Source organism: Geotrypetes seraphini, chromosome 1, assembly GCF_902459505.1.
Source record: "Geotrypetes seraphini chromosome 1, aGeoSer1.1, whole genome shotgun sequence".
Taxonomy (NCBI): Eukaryota; Metazoa; Chordata; class Amphibia; order Gymnophiona; family Dermophiidae; genus Geotrypetes; species Geotrypetes seraphini.
This window is the reverse complement of record NC_047084.1, coordinates 541,527,009-541,549,167: the sequence shown is the minus strand read 5'-3', so window position 1 is coordinate 541,549,167 and position 22,159 is coordinate 541,527,009. Positions and strand designations below refer to the sequence as shown.

General features: G+C 37.6%; 1 protein-coding gene across 1 annotated transcript in view; it reads right to left on the bottom strand.

Annotated features, from left to right (window-relative positions):
- FBXL17 (F-box and leucine rich repeat protein 17) overlaps positions 1–22,159 on the bottom strand; it is a 623,577-nt gene that overhangs the window by 591,828 nt on the left and 9,590 nt on the right. Inside the window, exon 3 of the mRNA XM_033929147.1 lies at positions 14,530–14,787. Within this exon, the coding sequence (XP_033785038.1) occupies positions 14,530–14,787 (258 nt within the window). The remainder of the gene's footprint in view (positions 1–14,529; positions 14,788–22,159) is intronic.

Genomic DNA, 22,159 nt, shown 5'->3' with positions numbered 1-22,159 from the left:
GAACAATTGGAGATCCAACATAAAGGACTACAAACAATTGATAAAAGAAAAACGAAAAACATTCTACTCATCCAAAATTCATACATCCAATATGAGTTCAAAAGGATTCAACACTAAAGAACTGTTCAACCTGGTTACAAATTTATTCGACACCACACGCCACAATCAATCCATGCACGACATAAAACTTCCATCAGCAGACGATCTAGCTCAACACTTTGACTCAAAAATTAAGAACCTAAGGAATAATTGCCCAACAAACAGCATACCTGCACATCAAATAGCCAACATACATGAAAACGAAATACCTGTGGATATGTTTTGGACCTCCTTTCAGGATCTAGAATGGAATAACTTCATAAAACTCTATAACAAGTACACTAAATCACACTGCATTCTAGATCCCTGTCCCCACAACATTATGAAAACAGCCCCATTAGACTTTAAACTAACACTGTGGAGTTATCTGACCAATAAGTTCAAAAACGAAAAATTCCTAACGAATAACGGTCACATTATAATCACCCCAATTCCAAAAAATCGTAAACAATCCCTAACATCTGTAACCAACTATAGACCGGTAGCATCCATTCCTTTCTTCGTAAAAATAATGGAAGGTTTAGTACATACCCAATTGATGAACTACCTTGATCAGTTCTCACTACTACATGAAACCCAGTCTGGCTTCAGACCTCTGTTTAGCACTGAGACGGTGATTGCAGCGACCCTAGAATACTTACGCAACTTATTCAGCAAGGGCCATAATGCCTTAATCATGCAATTTGACATGAGCTCGGCCTTCGACCTGGTGGATCACAAAAAATTGCTACAATGTTTAGACGCAATCGGCATCGGAGGTGAGGTATTTGACTGGTTCCGAGGATTCCTTACGACCCGCACCTATCAAGTACGCTTCAACTGCAACCTCTCTAAAACATGGAGAAACCCATCAGGCGTTCCACAGGGGTCTCCATTATCCCCACTACTCTTTAACGTCTATATATCATCACTAGGCATGCAGCTGGCCCAACGGGGTATAAAAGTATTCAGTTATGCGGATGACTTTACAATCATTATCCCGTTTAATACGTCACCCTCCGAAATCACCCCCACGGCAACAGAAGCGCTAAACCTGATGGAACAATGGACCACAGAATTCAAACTGAAGCTTAATTCAGATAAAACTAAATTCTTCATAGCCTCGCCACACCCACATATCACCACAACACCACTACGCATTAACAATCTTAACTACCCTATTCAACCTACAATGAAGGTTCTGGGGGTAATACTGGATCAAGGTCTAACTATGAAAGACCATGTGGACTCCCTAGTCAGAAAGGGGTTTTTTACTCTCTGGAAACTTAGGTCCATTAGAGCATACTTCGACGCTTCAGCATTCAGAATTCTGGTACAATCCCTAATACTAAGACACCTTGATTATTGCAACATTACCCATCTGGCAATCACCCGGAAGCAAATACAGAGACTACAACTGATACAAAATGCAGCAGTCAGGTTGATCTTCAGACTGAAGAAGTCCGATCACATAACCCCTTCCTACCGACTCCTGCACTGGCTGCCAATGGAGGCACGTACGAAGTTCAAACTGGGATGTCTCTGCTTCAAGGTATTATCCGGTCTAGCCCCTAAATATATAACAGACCTCTTCTCATTCCCAACCAACAGACATGAGAGAAGAGCACACCAGAAATTTGTTTCCCCACCAGCCAGAGGATGCAAATATAAGAGACACCATCAACAACTTCTATCATACCAAGCAGCCTTATGGGGCAAAGACTTGGAAAAACTAATTACACACACAAACAATTATGGTGAATTTAGGAAACACCTAAAAACATACCTGTTCTCGAAATACCTAGGTGACGAATCAGGACAATAGCCCCCATCGCAATCCCTCCCCAAATTAGATCTTGTAAACTGTTAACCTCTAATCTCTAACTATGAATGTTCCTTTCAATTTATGGAATTTTTCTAATTCATTGTAAACCGCATGGAACTTCACAGTCCTGCAGTATATAAACTGTTGTTATTATTTTTATTGTTGCTACTATCAGATATTCACTGCTACACTCTGTAATTCGATGTCTGTGCAGTTTCTCTTCATTGTAAACCGCCTAGAAGTCGCAAGATTGTTGGCGGTATATAAGAATAAAGTTATTATTATTATTATTATTAAATCATCCCCCATCCCCCCCACGTGACCCCCAGTACCTTAAATCATCCCCCCATGCAACCATGTGCCCGTCCAGTACCATAAATCATCCCCCATACAACCACTTGCCCGCCCAGTACCATAAATCATCCCCCCTATAACCACGTGCCCGCCCAATACCATAAATCATCCCCCATACAACCACATGCCCGTCCAGTACCATAAATCATCCCCCCTACAACCACATGCCGCCCAGTACCATAAATCATCCCCAAAGTACCCCCCAGTACCTTTTTTAATCATCCCCCTGTACCTTTAATCATACCCCCTTGGTACCTTTTTTAATTCCTCCCTCCTTAGATGGCTCTCATCTTTCCCAGCCAGTGGCGCATAGGCCAGAAGCGCAGAGGTCAGGAGCAAGTCCTCTGCGCTCTCTCCTGGGTCCACGCCGATCTACGAATGGCTGCAGTCAGTTCTCGCAAGTCCCACGAGTCTCTCGAGAGCTGATTGCAGCCATTCGGAGATCGGCACGGGCCCAGGCAGGAGCACAGAGGACTTGCTCCTGATCTCTACGCTTCTGGCCGGGAAATTCGTTAGACCACCAGGTACGAGGCATCAGGCGGGTGGGTGGGATTAAAGATGCAGCAGCGGTGGTTTTGTGTTTTTTTTTGTGTTTTTTTAAATATGCAGTGGAAGGGGGGTAAAATATGTGGCAGCAGTGGGGGGGGGGGGGGGGGGGGGTAAAATATGCGGCAGTGGGCTTAAATTTGTATCTTTGCTTCATAAGACGTACTTACATTTCCACACCGTTTTTGGGGGTGGAAAAAGTGTGTCTTAATGGAGCAAAAAAATACGGTAGTTTACCTAAATGTTAACATCCTGAATTACCAGAAAGGAATGAGCTAAATACAGTTCACAGTCTAAGCAACAAAAATCAGGATCTGCAAGCCCAGATGTTTGAGGCAGACTTGGATATCATTGCTATCACAGAGACATGGTTCACTAATTCCCATGGATGGGATGCCAACATACCAGGATATAATCTTTTTAGGAAGGACAGAGATGGTTGAAAAGGTGGAGTAGCAGCTCTCTATGTAAAGGCAGATATCCAAGCAACTGAAATGCAGGGGGCCTGGGGAAATGAAGAAGCGATATGGATTGTTTTGAAAAGAGAAGATAGAACTTCTATCCACTTGGGTGTTGTCTACAGACCTCCGATTGCAGAAGGGTGTCACTCCAAAACTCTGAACTCCTTCATTTATGCAGTGGAGAACAGCTCCTTCTTCAGTTAGTACCAAAGCAATCAAACTCCACTGAAGAGGAGGGGAATAGGGAACTTCCCTAGCAACAAACCATATTCTGTTCTGTACTGTAACTTATAACAAAAGAATAATGATTAACAACAATTAACACTAGCATTGAACAACAAATTATATATATGAGTAGTTAGGAAACAACCTGATAAGTGCAACTAGTAGGAGCCATAACCCCCCCTCCCCCCCAAAGGAGAAAGGGAATAGGAGTACTCATGTTCCTGTAGTTGTGTCTCTGATAAATATTAGATACAGGAGAAGAGGTCCCAAGACGGACACTGGTCAACGTCTGAGGCAGGCATCAGGCTTCAGACAGGAAGCAGAGGGTTGGTGTAAAGGGCCACTACTCAGACTGGCAAGGGGTCACGAGCGGGGTTCCTCAAGGGTCAGTGCTGGGACCGCTCCTGTTTAACATATTCATCGACGACCTGGAGGCGGGAACAAAATGTGAGGTCATCAAATTCGCAGATGACACCAAACTATTCAGCAAGGTTGAAACCACGGTAGATTGCGAGGATCTCCAAAGGGATCTTACGACACTGGAAGAATGGGCGAAAAAGTGGCAAATAAGCTTCAACGTGGGGAAATGCAAGGTCATGCATATAGGGAGAAGGAACCCGATGTTCACTTACAAAATGGGGGGATCAACGCTAGGGGTCAGTAAGCTGGAAAGAGACCTGGGAGTGATGGTAGACACGACATTGAAGGCATCGGCACAGTGCGCCACAGCCTCGAGGAAAGCAAACCAAATGTTAGGTATCATTAAGAAGGGTATCTCGACCAGAACGAAGGAAGTCATCCTGCCACTGTACCAGGCTATGGTGCGCCCGCATCTGGAATACTGTGTACAGTACTGGTCACCGTACCTCAAAAAGGACATGGCAATGCTTGAGGGAGTCCAGAGAAGAGCAACTAAACTGATTAAGGGTATGGAAAACCTTACATACACTGACAGACTGAAGAGGCTGGGGCTGTTCTCCCTGGAGAAGCGGAGACTCAGAGGAGATATGATAGAGACCTTCAAGATCCTGAGGGGCATCGAAAAGGTTGACATGGACAGATTTTTCAATTTGAAAGAAACCACAAGAACAAGGGGTCACTCGATGAAATTGAAGGGGGACAGGTTTAGAACAAACGCAAGGAAATTCTTTTTCACACAGAGGGTGGTGGACACATGGAACACCCTTCCTGAAGCCGTGATAGGAAATAGCACAGTACAGGGTTTCAAGGAAGACCTGGATAGGTTCCTGGAGGACAAAGGGATTGAGGGGTACAGATAAGAGCAGTGGAAGGTTTAGAGATAAGTGTAGAGGTAGGCATAAAATTAGTCAGGGACTGCTGCTCAGGCAATATGCCTGATGGGCCGCCGCGTGAGCGGACCGCTGGGCAGGATGGACCTCTGGTCTGCCCCGGCGGAGGCGACTACTTATGTACTTATGAATCAAAAGTTTTGACAGGGTGGGGCGTACAGAATCCTATGTCTTCTATCTGAAAGATTAGCAAGGTAAGAACCTAAGTATTCATTGAGTAGCAAAGACACAGGATTATGTACAGTAGCTGACATACTAAAGCAGTGCCACATATAGATAGATATCTACATCCCATATTTCTGTGTGGGTTCCAAAAATCATACATCATAAAATTACAACAAACTCACAAATTCATACAAACAGAACATACTAACAAAAATCTGTTATGGCTCCCCCTCAAATTCCACAAATATACAAATACATACTAAAATAAAATAAAAACTCTGATTCTTCAAGATCTTCTTTTCTTGGTCTTCTGATTTTATGAATTAGTTTATGAATAGTTTATGAATTAGTTTATGAATAGTTCACAGGATCCAGCTCTGTGGGTGCCGGTGGTTGCTAAACACCCCACCCACCTTTCATTGTATCCAGGAAAAGGTAATTTGTATATGTTTGGCATCCTCAATCCTTTTGAAATATTGGTACCAATGCCTCACTTGTATATAGTTAGTTTTGGCCTATGCCTCATTTGTATATATTTTGGTTTTGGCTGTGTGTTCCATTTACATTGGGACTCTTTATTTTGTTATTGGAACATATTGTTTATAGACTAATGGTGGTGAAACTAATGTAATCTTGTCAGCTCACCATTCTTCCCCAATAAATTCATGACATATTTATAAATGTGGATCTCAAGGTATCTGTGATGAATTTTATATATAATGTATGTGTGAAATAATAAAAAGAACCAGATACCAGGTAACTATGATCTATAATGCAAAAAGAAGAAAACTAGGGTGACCAATTTTCCCTTATTTCCTAGGAATTCCCTTATTAGAGTGCTAATGAGCGGGGGCGTGGCTTAACGCGAGCACAGGATGGAAGTGTGATCGAGACGCTCCTCTATATCTGGGCAAACTTTTAAAATTATAATTCTCTTATTGTTGATTTTGAGATGAAAAAACAAGTTTAAATTAAATTCAAAACCATTACAAGTTAATATTGAGCTCCTCCGATAAAATTGAGATAGATACAGAGAGAGGAAGACTGAAAGAAAGATTGCCGGTTTTTCTCTCAGCGCTGGTTGACGCGGCAGATAATTAACAAAAAAGGAAATATATCAAAAGAAACAATCTGATAACAGCGATGTTGTAAAAGAGTGAAAAAAGGAGGTACTGTAGAGAGTTGAGTGAAGTTTGAGTGAGAAATTTGGGAGAAAGGGTCTGTCTCTCTTTTGCCGGTTTCTTAATGTCAGATGACAGTTGCTGTAGCGACGAAGTATATTTAAAAAAAAGCTCACAGCGTGAATTGCACCTGCCTGCCTTGCCAGATCTAGAATTTGTCAGGAAGCAATTTCCTACGATCCTGAATGTAACAGATCAATACTGATCTCCTTAGCTGAAACGGAGAAGAAGCCTAAAGGGTGAAAAATCAGGAAGTAAAGGTGCCGTTTTTTTTTCTCTATCCTGAACAGTGCAGAGTAGAGGGTTGGGGACTGACGGAGTTTAAAACTGACGTTGAATTGCCTGACAATAAGGAGGAAGAGTGAAAATTTACTATTTATTAACGATCTGGATGGAAGGAGTATGGCAGTTTGAAAAAGCCCTTCTCTGCCGGTGTTGAAGCGAGGTCTTGTGTGACATCAAATCGGCAACGGTTTTTAAAATCTGAATCAGCACGGTGTTGAGAGATGTTGAAAATTTAAACTGACAAAAAAAGGGTTAAAAGAAAGACTGATATTAATGTGAAGCCTGATGTCAGTTAAATTCTTAAGCTGTGGTGATTTAAAATTGCCTTGTACAGCCAGTCGGAGCCCTGGGAGATTAAAATTGATCTCATTATAAGGCAAATGTCAGTTTAACCAACTAAAGCTGTGACAGTTTAAAATAGCTCTCTCCTGCCAGTATTGTGTCAGAATTCTGAGAGAGATCAATTTATCCTCTTCTTGAAACAGTTCTTGAGATACAAAATTAAGAATTCCTTTCTCATTGAATCAATAAAGCAGATAATAAATAAGAAATTATTGTTGAGAAAATTTCTGCTGCTTTAAATCAGAATGAAATTCTGAGAGAGAGGCTTGAAAAGAAGAGGAAAAGGAAATCTCTTTTGATGAATATTATATTTGGACAGAATGACTGATTTGCAATCTGCTCAGTGCTAGAACAACACAACACTGATGGTTTCTCTCAGTGATTGAACACCGAGACGCTGAAGACAAGGGAAAAAAATATCAACTTACTAAATAAACTAAATACTGAATTTAAATTGTTTTTCTCTGACAAAGCTGCGATTGGGCTTGTGTGAGAGGCAGTTGAGAGATGCTGTGAGTGAACATAAAACAATTTCTTCAAGTTTGTCAAAACAAGGGAAGAGAATTAGATGAAGTTTTACTCTCCTCGATCAGTGCTGCGATTGGGCTTGTGAGAGGAGAATTAACAAAGGACTACCAAACCCTTTTTTTTTTTTTTTTTTTTTTTTTTTTTTTTTTTTTTTAAAAAAAGAGTGACGGCCAGAGGTAATGAAATAAATCTGTGGAAGAACCCGACAAGTCTGAGAAAAATTTTTTTCACATCAATAGAACTGAAAACAAAGGAAAAGGAAAAAAGGCAAAAAAGGAAAAGAAAATTTCTACTTTAAAAGATAGAACCAAATTTTAGAAGAAAAGGGATTAAAAACATAAGAATACCAAACCCAAAACTAAAAGACTAAATTTAAGAAATAAGAATAACCAAGAAAAAGAGAACAATAACATGGCAAGTACCAGACAAAACAAAAATGAGGCTGGTACATCTGCAAAAAGACAGAAACAAGACCAAATAACACCTAGCAAAATACCACTTCCTATCGAAGAATCAGACACATTAAGCAAAGCTGAAGTCATGGAAGAATTAAAACAAATCAAACAAATGCTGAAAGAAACTATTACTAATATGTCTGAAATGAAAGAAGAAATTTTAAATATACATAGACAAATGGAAGTTAACAACAAAAGAACAACTGAACTAGAATCAAAAATGGAAACTATAGAATGTGAATCAAAAAGATGTAAAAACGACAACCTGGAATTAAATAAATTAAAAGATCAACTGGAGGATTACGAGAATAGAGGAAGAAGAAAGAACATCAAACTCTTTGGAATACAAGAAAATTTAGAGGGAAAAAATACTATCCTTTTCCTTGAAAATTTAATTCCAAAAATTCTACAATTAGACTTGAAACAACCAATTGAAATTGAAAGGGCGCATAGAATCCCAATTAAAAATTTAGAAAATAAAAACAGACCAAGACCAATCATTTTCAAAATGTTGAGATACCAACAAGCACTAGAGATACTAAATGCCGCAAAAAAAGATAAAAATTTAAATTATAAAGGATCAAGATTATGGTTTTTACCAGACTTCGCCAAAAACACAGCAACTAAAAGGAAAAGACTACTAGACATGAGACCTCTACTCAAAGAAAAAGGATTTAAATATGGCCTATACTACCCGGCGAAAATGAGAGTGTCATCTGGTGACAAGTCATTATATTTTGAGGATCCCGAAAAACTAAAAGAGTTTCTCTCTAAACCAGAACCTATGATATATTAACATAATATACTAAGATGGTTTTGAAGACTTTATGAAAAAACAGAAAATATAACATATCGAAATATTTGAAGAAATGGAAGAAAACAATACAAAGAAAAGACAATAATAATTATATGAAAGAAAGAACAGAATATAGGAAAATTATTAAATAATACACTGCATATATGTTTAAAATAAATATATGTTGAAATCATAATACTAAGGAAATACAAATTAATATATTGTTAAATGGAAAATGATACATTAATAAAATGTTATGGAAAATGATTAAATAAATATAAAAGATCAATATAGATAGACAGAAGGGAAATTTGTTTAAACAATTGAATAATGATTGCCTGGAATGGGGAGATTGTTAGGATTACAATTCCAATGTGTATCCTTAAGCAGCCAATGTATTGGGTTGGAAAGGGAGGGATAAGTAGAATATTTATTATAAAAATTAAGGGAGATACATTAGGGTTAAATATGTGTGTCATGAAGAAAATTTTTTGGATATTAAATATGAAGGAGGAAGGGAAGAATAAGATAATGAAAAGTATTAAGATATATAATGTATCTTAAAATATATTCTATTAATGTCAATGGCCTGAATCACGTAATTAAAAGGGGAAAAATATTAACATTTTTAAAAAAACAAAATGCAGATATTTACTGTCTGCAAGAGACCCATCTTAATATGAAAGAATCACAGAAATTATCAGGTGGATGGATAAAAGAATGTTTTTTTGCTCCAGCAGTGGGTAAAAAAGCAGGGGTTGCAATCCTTATAAATAAAAAATGTATGGCCAATATAAAAGTAAAAAATTCAGATCCACATGGAAGATGGATACATATCGATATAGGTATGGGAAATGATACCCTGACGTTATTTAATATATATGCCCCTAATTCGAATCAATCAGAATTTTTCAAAAAGCTACAAAATATGTTATTACCACTGGCTGCCTCTAATTTAGTGGTGGCTGGAGATTTTAATGCTGTAATGGATCCATTATTGGATAAAAAACCAGGTAAAAATATTAAATCTTTAGGTCTAGATAATTTAGTTCGATCATGTGATTTGAAAGATATATGGCGTATTCTTCATTTTAATGATCAGGAGTATTCATTTTGTTCACAGGTTCATAAATCATTTTCAAGAATAGATTATATTTTTGTCTCAACAAATAAAGTGCAACAAGTGATTAAAGCCTCCATTGATCCTATTATCATTTCGGATCATGCGGGAATATGGATAGAATTACAATTAGATCAATTAGAAAATAATAGACCTCTTTGGAGATTTGATAATGCATTGCTTGTGGATGACAAATTTTTGGAAAATTTTAAAACACAAATTAATGAATTTTTTCAAATAAATTTAGTGGAAGATACATCTATAGAGAATGTATGGGATGCATTTAAAGCAACTATGAGGGGTAATATCATATCATATTCAGCTTTTATTAGGAAACAAATTAAAAAACAATATATGGAATTAGAAAAAGAAATAAAAATATTAGAAGCTAAATTGATAAGTAAATGGGAATATGAAGTTTTGCAAGCTCTTTTGAAAGTAAAAGGTAAATATAATGAATTAACTTCAAAAATGATAAGAAAAGATTTGTTTTCCAAACAAACGGTGTATTATGGAAATTCTAATAAGGCGGGAAAATTATTAGCAAATTATCTTAAGGCAAAAAAAAGGAGAACTAATATTAACGGAATAAAAGATGATAATGGTATAATAACAAATCAAACAAATATAATATTAAAACAATTTTTAAATTTTTATAAGGATCTATATTCTTCCGAACCTTATTTGGAGAAACAAAAAGATGGAAAAAAATTTTTAGATTTAATAAATGGACCTAAGATTCCTGATCATATAAAACGAAGTTTAGAAGAACCTATATCATTAAAAGAATTAGAAACAGCATTGAGATCTCTTAGAGTTGGATCCGCTCCAGGTGGTGATGGTTACACAGTAGAATTTTATAAAACATTTCAAAATATCCTCTCCCCACATTTATTAAAATTATATCAGACACAACTTATAAAAGGTAACATAAAAGGTACTATGGCTGAATCAATAATAATTGTTTTGCCTAAGCCAAATAAAGATCCTACTTTGGTTTCAAACTACAGGCCTATATCTTTGATAAACGTTGATAATAAACTTTTGGCGAAAATTTTGGCTTTGAGATTAGCCAAAGCTCTCCCACATATTATAGATATGCATCAAACGGGTTTCGTTGCTAAAAGACATTCCTCCAATAACTCTAGACTATTATTTCACATGCTAAACTTATCAAAAAAAATGGATGAACCGGCATTTACAGTTTCATTAGATGCTGAGAAAGCATTTGATAGGGTAGAATGGAACTTTATGTATCAGGCTTTAGAATGGTTTGGTATAGGTTCTGGATTTATACAAATGGTAAAAACATTGTATAGCTTCCCGATTGCAAGATTAAATATTAACAATAAGATATCTGATGGTTTTCAATTGCAGAGGGGAGTTAGACAAGGTTGTCCTTTATCTCCTTTGTTATTTGATGTTGTATTAGAACCCTTATTGTTAGCAATACAGCAAACGAGGGAGATACAAGGAATTCCATATTCAGATATGGAATATAAAATTTCGGCTTATGCTGATGATATTTTGCTTTATTTGAGAAATCCAGAGTCTACCTTATCTTCTTTATTGGAATTAATTGATAAGTTTGGCAAATTTTCAGGTTATAAAATTAATTGGAATAAATCTGAAATTATACCCTTGAATGTTTACTGTGTAAAAGGATTATTTGATATTTTTCCATTCATATGGAAAGAAGAAGGATTTAAATATCTAGGCATTCAAGTTAAAAAAACAATTGAAGATACTGTAAAAGAAAATGAAAAATATGTATTAAAAAAAGTAATGGAGTTATGTGAACAATGGAACCCATTACATATATCTTGGTGGGGCAGAGTTCAAACTATTAAAATGATGATGTTGCCTGTGGTTTGCTACCAAATGAGTATGATACCTATTTATTTTCAGGGGTCCTTTTATAAGAAGCTTAATAGAATTTTAACAAAATTTCTTTGGCTTGGTAAAACACCTAGAATAGCTTTAGTAACCTTACAAAAATCAATTAAGGAGGGAGGGGTAAATTTTCCAAATTTCTATAGGTACCATCAAGCCTATATTTTACGTCAGGGTATGTATTGGATCCTCCCAGAACTTATAGATAATGCACCAGATTGGTTATATTTGGAATGGCGCCTTATGTTTCCCCTAAATTTAGTTCATTTACCAAGTATTAATATACCTAAAAGATACAGAGAAAATAAAATTATAATGGATACTTGGAAAACATTGAGATTTATAGATAAATTAACACCCATCCCAATATATAAATCAACTAATCAATCCATATGGATAAACTCCAAGATCAAAATAGGCGGAGCCCAAATCCTTTGGAAGAACTGGATTATTGCAGGAATTAGATCTCTAGATGATATTATTTCAGAAGGTAAACTGCTGGATTTTTCACAATTGCAACATAGATTTGATCTTAATAAAACACAAAGTTTTAAATGGTTGCAATTGAAGCAGGCCATTCAGGTTGGGTTCCCTGAATGGAAATCATTAAACAATCAATATAGTTTAAAATTCTTATGCTTTAAAACAGACTTCCTGGGACATCAAGCCGCACTGTGGTATAAATTAATATCTGGATATTTGAATAAAAAACCAAAAAATGGTCTAAGAGACATTTGGAGCATTGAGATTGGACATCAAATTAATGCATCTCAATGGCCACTGATTTGGTCTTGGAGAATGGGATGTACAGTGTCAGCATCTATGAGACAAACATGGTTCTTTTTATTACATAGAGCTTTTTGGACCCCTACTCGTTTACAAAAACTAGACAGTTCTAAATCTAATAGATGCTGGCACTGTAATCTAGAACCAGGGACATTAGATCATTTATTATACTACTGTCCTTATATTAAAATATTTTGGAATTCAATTTGGCCACAAATTAATAAATTAATGGAAAATCATATTGCAATATCATATGATACAATTTTATTTGGAACAATGATGAGAAAAAAAAGTCAAATTTCACCAGAAAATAATAAACTTTTATTAATTATGACAGGGGTTGCCATTCAACATATAACTAACAATTGGAAAAATTACAACAACCTAAACTACACATTTTGGTGGAATACAATATGTCATGTTTTTAAAATGGAAAGATCAATATCAATACAAAAGGGAACATATAATAAATTTATAAAAATATGGGGGCCATTGACAAAATTCTGTAATGATTAAATAATAGAATACTTTTTCTTCCTTTCTTCTTTTAGAGATTTTCTTATGACACACATATAGGGGGGGTAAGGAAAACAATTTATATATAATATATTATAATATATGATACAAAATGTAACAAATGATTAAGGGATAATAGAAGGGTGGGGGGAGGGAAAATGAATAAAATTTATCTAGAATATATTGTTTTAGATATAAATATGTTATTGAATAATTATTAATTGTATTCTATTATGTTATATACTTTTATAAAATTTGAAAATATTATATTAAAGTGGTGAAGGGGTGGGGGGAGGGGGAAGGGGAAAATCAAATTCAGACATACATTGTGTTAGATATAAAAGTGATACTATGCATGTATCAAATGTATTTTATTATTCTGTACACTTTTTATGAAATTTGAAAATAAAAATATAATGGAAAAAAAAAAAGAGTGCTAATGAGCTACACTCCTTCCTCCATATTCGCGGGGGTTAGGTGCAAAGCCTGCCTGCAAATAAGAAAAATTCAAAAATAATTTTAGGGCCGACTCTGACCCACCCCTGCCTCCCTCCTGCACCTCTCCACTTATTTACATTTTAAAGCCTGGTGGTCTAGCTGTGAAACGGGGTAGGAGACCACAGGAATACACGGCAGCCATTTTTGTTTGCAGCTCTGCACGGGACAGAAGCGTAGGAAGATTATTCCTGCCCTGCTTCCCCTCTAGACCACCAGGCTTTAAAATGTACCCCCCCCCTTTTTTTTTTTTACAAAACTATAGTGCAGTTTTACTGCCGGCGGCCACGGCAGTAACAGCTCCAATGCTCAAAGGAATTCCATGTGTCAGAGCTGCTACTGCCGCGGCTGGTGCTAAAAACTGAGCTACGATTTTGTAAAAGAAGGAGTAAGTAAGTGGAGAGGTCCAGGAGGTGGGGTGGGTCAGCAAAACGAAAACCACGAATAATTGAAGTTGCAAGTGCTAAACTCGCAAATATGGAGAGGGACTTGTAGTTGTTTTTTTTTATCCTCCTGGCTTAGTTCTGCAGCATCAACGGACAAATACATATACCCCCTCTTCTATTAAACTGCGCTAGCAGTTTGTAGCGCAGAGAGCCGCGCTGAATGGCTTGCGCTGCTCCCGACGCTCATAGGAACTCTATGAGCGTCGGGAGCAGCGCAGGCTATTCAGCGCAGCTCATCGCACTAAAAACTGCTAGCGCAGTTTTGTAGAAGAGGGGGATAGATTAGGATTAAGACATGCATATTTGTAAATTTGTATTCTATATTGTGACCTGTATATTATATACACGTAAATTAATTGTTTTGCTTAATATTATCCGTTCCATGAACATTTGCTGAACTGATGTCGTGCCACTAAAAATTTGTCGTTTAAATCTCCTTTAAATTCTTAAATTCATGGCCGACAGTTGGTCACCCTAAGGAAAAAAAACCCTGCTAAATTTACAATATCATTATAGATTTGAGAAACTAATTCTGGCAGCATTTACAAAGGATCTTAAATGAAACAGTAAACCAAAATGAAATTTTAAAACATGTTCTGATGGAGAGAATAAAGAGATGGAAAAACATGTCAACTCACACAAAGCAATGTATAACTGGAAAAATAAAAGGCACTAAAAAGTCCATACCAGAACATATCAATGGAAAAAAATCCATAGATTACCTGTTTTAAGCCTTCATCGGTGAGTTTGTCCTGGTTTCCTATGTGTATTTTATGGAGTAAAGGACACCGGGAAGCAATTGTAATGACAGATGTGTCAGATAGCTGTTTACACCGATATGCGGTATACTTTAAAAGCCCAGTACACTTGGCAGCTAGAATGCATATGCCTGTGTCAGACACGCTACGGCAATCAGAAATATTAATTTCACTGATGTTCTGACTTCTTGATGCAATTTTCTCCAACAAATCATCAGTGACCTGTAATAATTGAAATCATAACCTTAATGATCAAACAGATTGTTTGCTTTATTTATTTCTCAGAATGTTCCAAATAAAACCTCATTCAAAAGCTATTCCCACTGACACTGGCTGTTCATTCAAAAACAAATTTCATGAAATTTCTCTTGAGAGTTGTGTAGTTAGTGAAGTTCTTTGAACTATCTTGCAAAAGCAGCTCTGCTTTTGCACCCTGATTATATTCCCTAATAGCCTGAGACCCCCTTGCACTTTCACTTTCCCTCTTTTCAACAACAAAAAAATACACTGGGGACCCAAGTGGACCCTCCTGAACACATTCAGAACCTCTCCAACCCCCTCTTCCCTGTGTATCTCCAACACTGAGAGGCAAAAGCAATGCTCACCTTGCTCCTGCCTCATCATCTTGGAAAATGGCAGCACCTGAACTCGCCATTTTTCAAGATGGCAGCACAGAGGCAGGAGCAATATTGGAGATGCACAGGAAAGGAGTTTCAGAAGGGGGAGCCGAAGGAGTATTGAATGGTCCGCCAGTATGTATTTTGTGGAAAATGGAAGGAGGAGGGGGGTGTAAAGGGCCACCAGAAAAAAATCTTCAGGATGGAGGGGGTTGAGGGGTCAGGGTCCAGGAGTCATTGGCCATGAGGGGCATTTGTGAGGTTGTTAGGTCCTGAGAGTTAAAGGAGTGTCAGATGGAAGGAATTGGAGAGGGGGGCTACTTTCCCATCATCAATCCTGGTACCGTGCCAGACAATCCTGGGTATTTTCTTTACTTGTTTCTGGTTTTGTTTCCCATCTCCCCCCTTCCCCCTTCCAAGGGCATTCCATGCATCTATCACTCATTAAATTAAAAACATATTTTTTTCTGATGCAGCTCTTGTCTCCTTGAAGCCTCATATTGTGAACCCTATTCTTTTGAATAATTTATACTTCTAGGGTATTTTAATGCCTCTATCTCCTTTGCATGTTCTTTCCTTTAGGGGAAACATATAATGAAGTTGTTCAGTTATATATGATCTGTTTTTTTTTCTCTTTTCTACTACAGGGTAATACCCTTATTTAACTCCTATGAGAAGGTGTATACTATTTAGTGCAGCCTATCTCTGGATCTGTTTAAATTTCTTCAGAGTATGATCTCCAGAACAGGATAGAATATTATAGACGAGGTTTTTACCTACACTCTGGACAGGGGCATTTATCATCTCCTTTTTTTTTCTACATAAGAACATAAAAGTTATCCTATTGGGCAGCCCAGTATCTTGTATCATGTTTACAACAGTGGGCAGTCCAGGTCACAAGCACCTAGCACAGTCCCAAAAAGTAAAAAGATTCCATGCTACCTAACCCAGTGATAAGCAGTGGCTTTTCCCAGGTCTACTTTCATAATAGTTTATAGCCTTCCTCTAGGAATTTGACCAAACCTTTTTTAAAACCCAGATACACTAATTTACCACATCCTCTAGCAACAAGTTCTACAGCTTAACTATGCACTAAGTGAATTTTTCTCCTATTTGTTTTAAAGGTATTGCCAAGTCACTTCATGGACTGTCCTTTCCTTTTTCTTTGTACTTTTTGAGACTATAAACAATCAATTTGCATTTACCCATTCCACTCCACTAAGAATTTTCTACAGCTCTATCATATTTCCCCTCAGCTATCTATTCTCAAGCCCTAACCTCTTTAGCCTTTCCTTATATGAGAGTACAGTATACCCCCACAAATTTGCGGTTCCGACTTCACGGACTCAGTCATTCGTGTTTTTTTCCGTGCATGCTTTTAAACTATAATGACTCCAGAGAAAGTCCCGGGGCTTACAAAAGACATAGACTAACAGCCAATGACAGACGAAAAAGTGTGTCAAAATTCTTTCTGGCTCGGTTTTTGAGAGGTCGGCGGTTGCTAGAATTACTAACCCAGATGTGAATGAATCGTGTCATATGGCCAGTTCTGTCTTTTCTTTCTAATGTTATTATAGCTGCCTGTGACTATGGCTTCCTCATCTGTATGTGAGCAGTTTCGTGTTCTTAGCAGGATGAGAAAGTGAGAAATGCCAACCCCCAGCACTGTTCTGCAGCCCTCTCCTACCTCAGATCCCCACAACCAATAAAGTATTTGCAGTTTTTTGAAATTCACTCCGTTATAAAAAGTTATTTCTATAAACTTCGTCTAATCCGCTCCTTAACTTCTATCCTCGAAACTGCTGCTATTACAACTCTGATTCAATCATTGGTCATTTCTCATTTCTCATCTAGAATATTGCAACTCCCTATATAACAGAATCATGTCATGTTTCAAGTTTCAAGTTTATTAACTTTTAATATACCGACCATCAACAGGTATCTGGCCGGTTTACAATAAAATATTTTTTTTAAAAAAAAGGAAAAATAATGAATATTTAAAAATAATGAAAGTGAACATCAAAGACATTAACTGGACAGACTTGAAAGTGACGGCAAAAAGGGAAAAGGAGGGGAAAAGTTACATATTTTGAGAGGAGAAGGAGATAGTGGGAGTAGGGTAAAACATATTGGGTGGGGTCGCTTTTTTAAAGCGGTTGGTTGAGTAGAAGAACAGAAAAGAGATAGAGAGAGAAAAGAAAGAAAGAAAGAAAAAAATATATATATCTCTAAACACAAGAAAGGCGTCACGAAATAAGAAAGTCTTCAGGCTTATTTTGAATTTATCAAGATGTTGTTCATCTCGGAATTGCTGTGGCAGAGCATTCCACAACGTTGGGGCGACTACTGCAAAATTTATTTTTCGGGTGTTAAAGAAATCTTTTATAGAAGGAATTAGCAAGAGTTTCTGATCAGCTGACCTTAGAGTATGTGACGGGCTTTGAGAAATGAGAAGCTTATCGAGATATGAAGGCAGGTGAGAGAGCTTTATTTTAAAGGTCAGCAGGATGATTTTATAGGTGATGCGATGTGTGATAGGGAGCCAATGTGCCTCTTTCAGGAGCGGGGTAACATGATCATATTTACCTGTTTTATAAATGAGTTTTATAGCTGTATTTTGAATTAGTTGTAAGCGTCGGATTTCTTTTTGGGGGAGGCCGTTGTAAAGAGAGTTACAGTAATCTAGGTGGGAAATAACTAAAGAATGAACCAGAATTTTGATTGCATCTGTCTCTAGAATCGAAGTTAGTGAACGAATGAGGCGAAGTTTGAAGAAACAGATTTTTACAACCAAACTGATGTGATCATGGAAAGTAAGATCCTTGTCGATAATGACTCCTAATAGTTTTATTTTTGTTTCCATTTTTATAGGAATGGATTTGATAAAAAATCTTTCCTGATAGAGACTCGCTGTTTTTGATTGGGAGTAAAAGGCCACAGGATTTATCAATGTTGAGGGAAAGCTTATTTGTGTAGAGCCAGTCATTTATTGCATCCAGTTTATTGTTTATATCTTTTATTTCTGAAATGTTTGAGGTATTGACTGGGTGAAGTAGTTGTATGTCATCTGCATAAGCAAAAATCGTGAATCCTATGGATTGTGCTAACGTAAGAAGAGGAGACAGCAATCAAACTCATATATAAGGCAGGAAAATATAATAATAATAATAACTTTATTCTTATATACCGCCAATAATCTTGCGACTTCTAGGCGGTTTACAATAGAGAGAAACTGTAAGTAAATGCAATAAAGAGAAGCTGTAAATACAACGAATTAGAGTCTAGTAGTATACATCTGAAAATACCAACATTAATGATGATAACAATAGTTTGTGTGCTGCAGGACCAAGAAGTGCCGTGCTGCTTACAAAGAATTGGAGATAGTTCCTGGATTGAGTGGAGTGGTTCATAGTTAGTGATTGGGGGTTGGGGCTAATAGTTTACAAGTTCAGGTATGTGATGGTGTTACAAGGGGGGGCTGATGTCCTGGTTCGTTGCCTAGGTATTTCAAGAACAGGTAAGTTTTTAGGTGTTTCCTAAATTCTCCATAATTGTTTGTGTGTGCGATTAGTTTTTCTAAGTCTTTACCCCATATGGCTGCTTGATACGATAGTAGTTGTTGATGGTATCTCTTATATTTGCACCCTTTAGCCGGTGGGGAGACAAATTTCAGGTGAGTTTTTCTTTCGTGTCTGTTGGTTGGGAATGAGAAGAGGTCTGTAATGTATTTAGGGGCTAAGCCATTTAGTACCTTGAAGCAGAGACATCCTAGTTTGAACTTCGTGCGTGCTCCCATTGGCAGCCAGTGTAGGAGTCGGTAGGAGGGGGTTATGTGGTCGGACTTCTTCAGCCCGAAAATCATCCTGACTGCTGCATTTTGTATCAGTTGGAGTCTTTGCATTTGCTTCTGGGGGATTGTCAGATGGGTGATGTTGCAATAGTCCAGGTGGCTTAGTATTAGGGATTGAACTAGAATTCTAAAAGCTGAGGTGTGGAAGTAAGCCTTAATGGACTTAAGTTTCCAAAGAGTGAAAAACCCTCTTTTGATTAGGGAGTCTATATGGTCTTTCATGGTTAAACCTTGGTCTAGTATTATTCCTAGAACCTTCATCGTTGGTTGAATGAGGTAGTTAAGGTTGTTAATGTGTAGTGATTTTGTTGTGTTATTTGCGTGTGGCGAGGCTATGAAGAATTTAGTTTTTTCTGAATTAAGCTTCAATTTGAAGTCTTTGGTCCATCGTTCCATCATATTTATCGCTTCAGTTGCTTTGGAGGTGATTTCGGAGGGAGATGCAGTAAACGGGATAATGATTGTGAAGTCGTCTGCATAGCTAAATACTTTTATGTCTTGTTGGGTCAGCTGCGTACCTAGTGAAGCTATATAAACGTTGAAGAGTAGTGGGGATAGTGGGGACCCCTGTGGAACGCCTGATGGGTTAGTCCATGTTTTAGAGAGATTGCAGTTGAAGCGAACTTGATAGGTGCGGGTCATAAGGAATCCTCGGAACCAGTTCAGCACCTCGCCTCCAATGCCGATTGCGTCTAAGCATTGTAGTAGTTTTTCGTGATCCACCAAGTCGAAAGCCGAGCTCATGTCAAATTGCATGACTAAGGCTTTATGGCCTTTACTGAATAAGGTACGTAGGTATTCTAAGATCGCTGCAATCACCGTTTCAGTGCTGAACAGAGGTCTGAAGCCAGACTGGGTTTCGTGTAGCAGTGAGAACTGATCTAGGTATTCCATCAGTTGGGTTTGAACCAAACCTTCCATTATTTTTACGAACAATGGGATGGATGCTACTGGTCTATAGTTGGTTGCTGATGTTAGGGGTAGTTTACGATTTTTTGGAATCGGGGTGATTATAATGTGCCCATTTTTTGATAGGAATTTTCCGTTTTTGAAATTGTTGGACATATGAGTCCATAGTGTTAATTTAAAGTCTAATGGGGCTGCTTTCATTATGTAGGGGGGGCAAGGATCTAGGGTGCAATTTGATTTAGTGTATTTGTTGTAAAGTTTTATGAAGTTGTTCCATTCTAGGTCCTGAAAGGAGTTCCAAAACATGTTCGCTGGTATTGCATTTTCATGTGTGTTGGCAGTTTGCTGTTCATCTGTGTTGTTTGTTGGGCAGTTGTTTCTTAGGTTCACAATTTTTGAGTCAATGTGTTGTGCTAGATCGTCTGCTGATGGAAGTTTTATGTTGTGCGTGGTTTGGCTGTGGCGTGTGGTGTCGAATAAATTTTTAACTAGGTTGGACAATTCATGAGTGTTGATTCCTTTTGGACTTGTGTTGGATATTTGTATCTTGGCTGAGTAGAATGTTTTCCTTTTTTCTTTTATCAGTTGTTTGTATTTCTTTATGTTTGATCTCCAATTGTTCCTGTCAGATGTTTCACCTGATTTGTTCCAAATCCTTTCTAGTCGTCTTATTGATTGTTTCATTTTTTGTAGTTCGGAGTCGAACCAGTTGTTATATTTATTTGCACGGTTTGTTTTGTTTCGTTTAGGAGCTATTTTGTCTAAGATGGTTGTGCTTGTTTTCGACCACTGTTCCCAGAATTCATCCTCTTCACTTATTTCCTCTCGCGCTTCATAGTGGGCCCAGAATTCTTCTGGATTGATGTGGCCCCTTGTGGGGTATTCTTTTTTTTTTTTTTCTTTGGGTGAGTTTTTCCTTTTGGTTGGTTCCAGATTAAGTTAAAGTAGTAGGTGAAATGGTCGGACCAAATATCGTGTTTCCAGATGACGTTCGATATGGAAATAGTGGGATTTAGGATTTCTTTTGAGGACATGGCTACCAAATCTAGCTGGTGGCCCTTTTCATGGGTTTGTGTGGATGAAGGGAGAATGAAGTTGAGTGAGGATAGGTAGTTTTTAAAATCTTTTGTGTCGGGATTGTCCTCGTTCTCTAAATGTAGGTTTACGTCTCCTGCTATAATATTATATGACGGAGTGATTGAGTTATGTAGGATGAATTCATAGAAGTCTTCTCTGGCTTTTGGCCAGCATTTAGGTGGTACGTAAAACAAAATGCAGGAGAGGTATTCTTCGAGGTCTTTATTGCTAATTTTGCATACTAGTGTTTCTAAATGGTTGGTAATCTTGGAGTCCACTAGTTCAAGTTGGAATTCTTCCTTGTGAATGACTTCTAGTCCTCCCCCTCTACGGTCTTCGCGGTTTATCATGTGGATTTTGTAGTTTTCTGGTATTAGGTCATTTAGTACTGGATCCTCTTCTGATAGTAGCCATGTTTCCGTAAGAAAGAGGCAGGCTAGTTTCTTGCAGACGATCAAATCTTTGACTAGGAAAGCTTTGTTCCTCACTGATCTAGTATTGAGGTAGGCGCAGGGAATGGAGGTCGTCGTGATGGGTATGGTGGGTGTATTGGATTTGATGCGTTTTATCTCCCTTGTTTTTTTTTTTTTTTTTTTGAGGGTACGGTGAGGTCTATTATTACTTGTGATTATTGTAATGTGGTTTGCTCTTTCTTCTTGTTGGTTAGTTAGGAGCCTAATGGGCGTGTCAGGTTCGTGAACGGAGTGAAGTTTTGGATAGAGTGATATAACGTTTTTAATGTTATTGCATAGCAGATATATCATTAGGATTGATAGGATCTTCATGTTTGCTTGTTTATGAAATCCTTCTAGTGTGGACTTTTTTTTTTTTTTTTTTTTTTTAATTTATTTTTTTTTTTCTGTCCAAGCAGGTTTTCTGTCTTTATCAATAATACCTTTGTAAAGGATTACGAATGTATTATTGTAGGACTGTGGTGGGTTTGAGTGAGGTGGTAGTTTGCAACGTTTTTCCCGTGCTGGGAGGGTGGGGAGGTGATTTGGTGGCACGGTAGTTGGGGCAAAGGTGTTGTTCGCAAGTGCGCCTTCATCGGCGCGCCGAACGGTGGCGCGCTGTTGATGCTAAGTCTATTTAAAATGTGGTGTCCTCCTGCTGGATCGGAGGGGCGGAGCAGGGCTCCCAC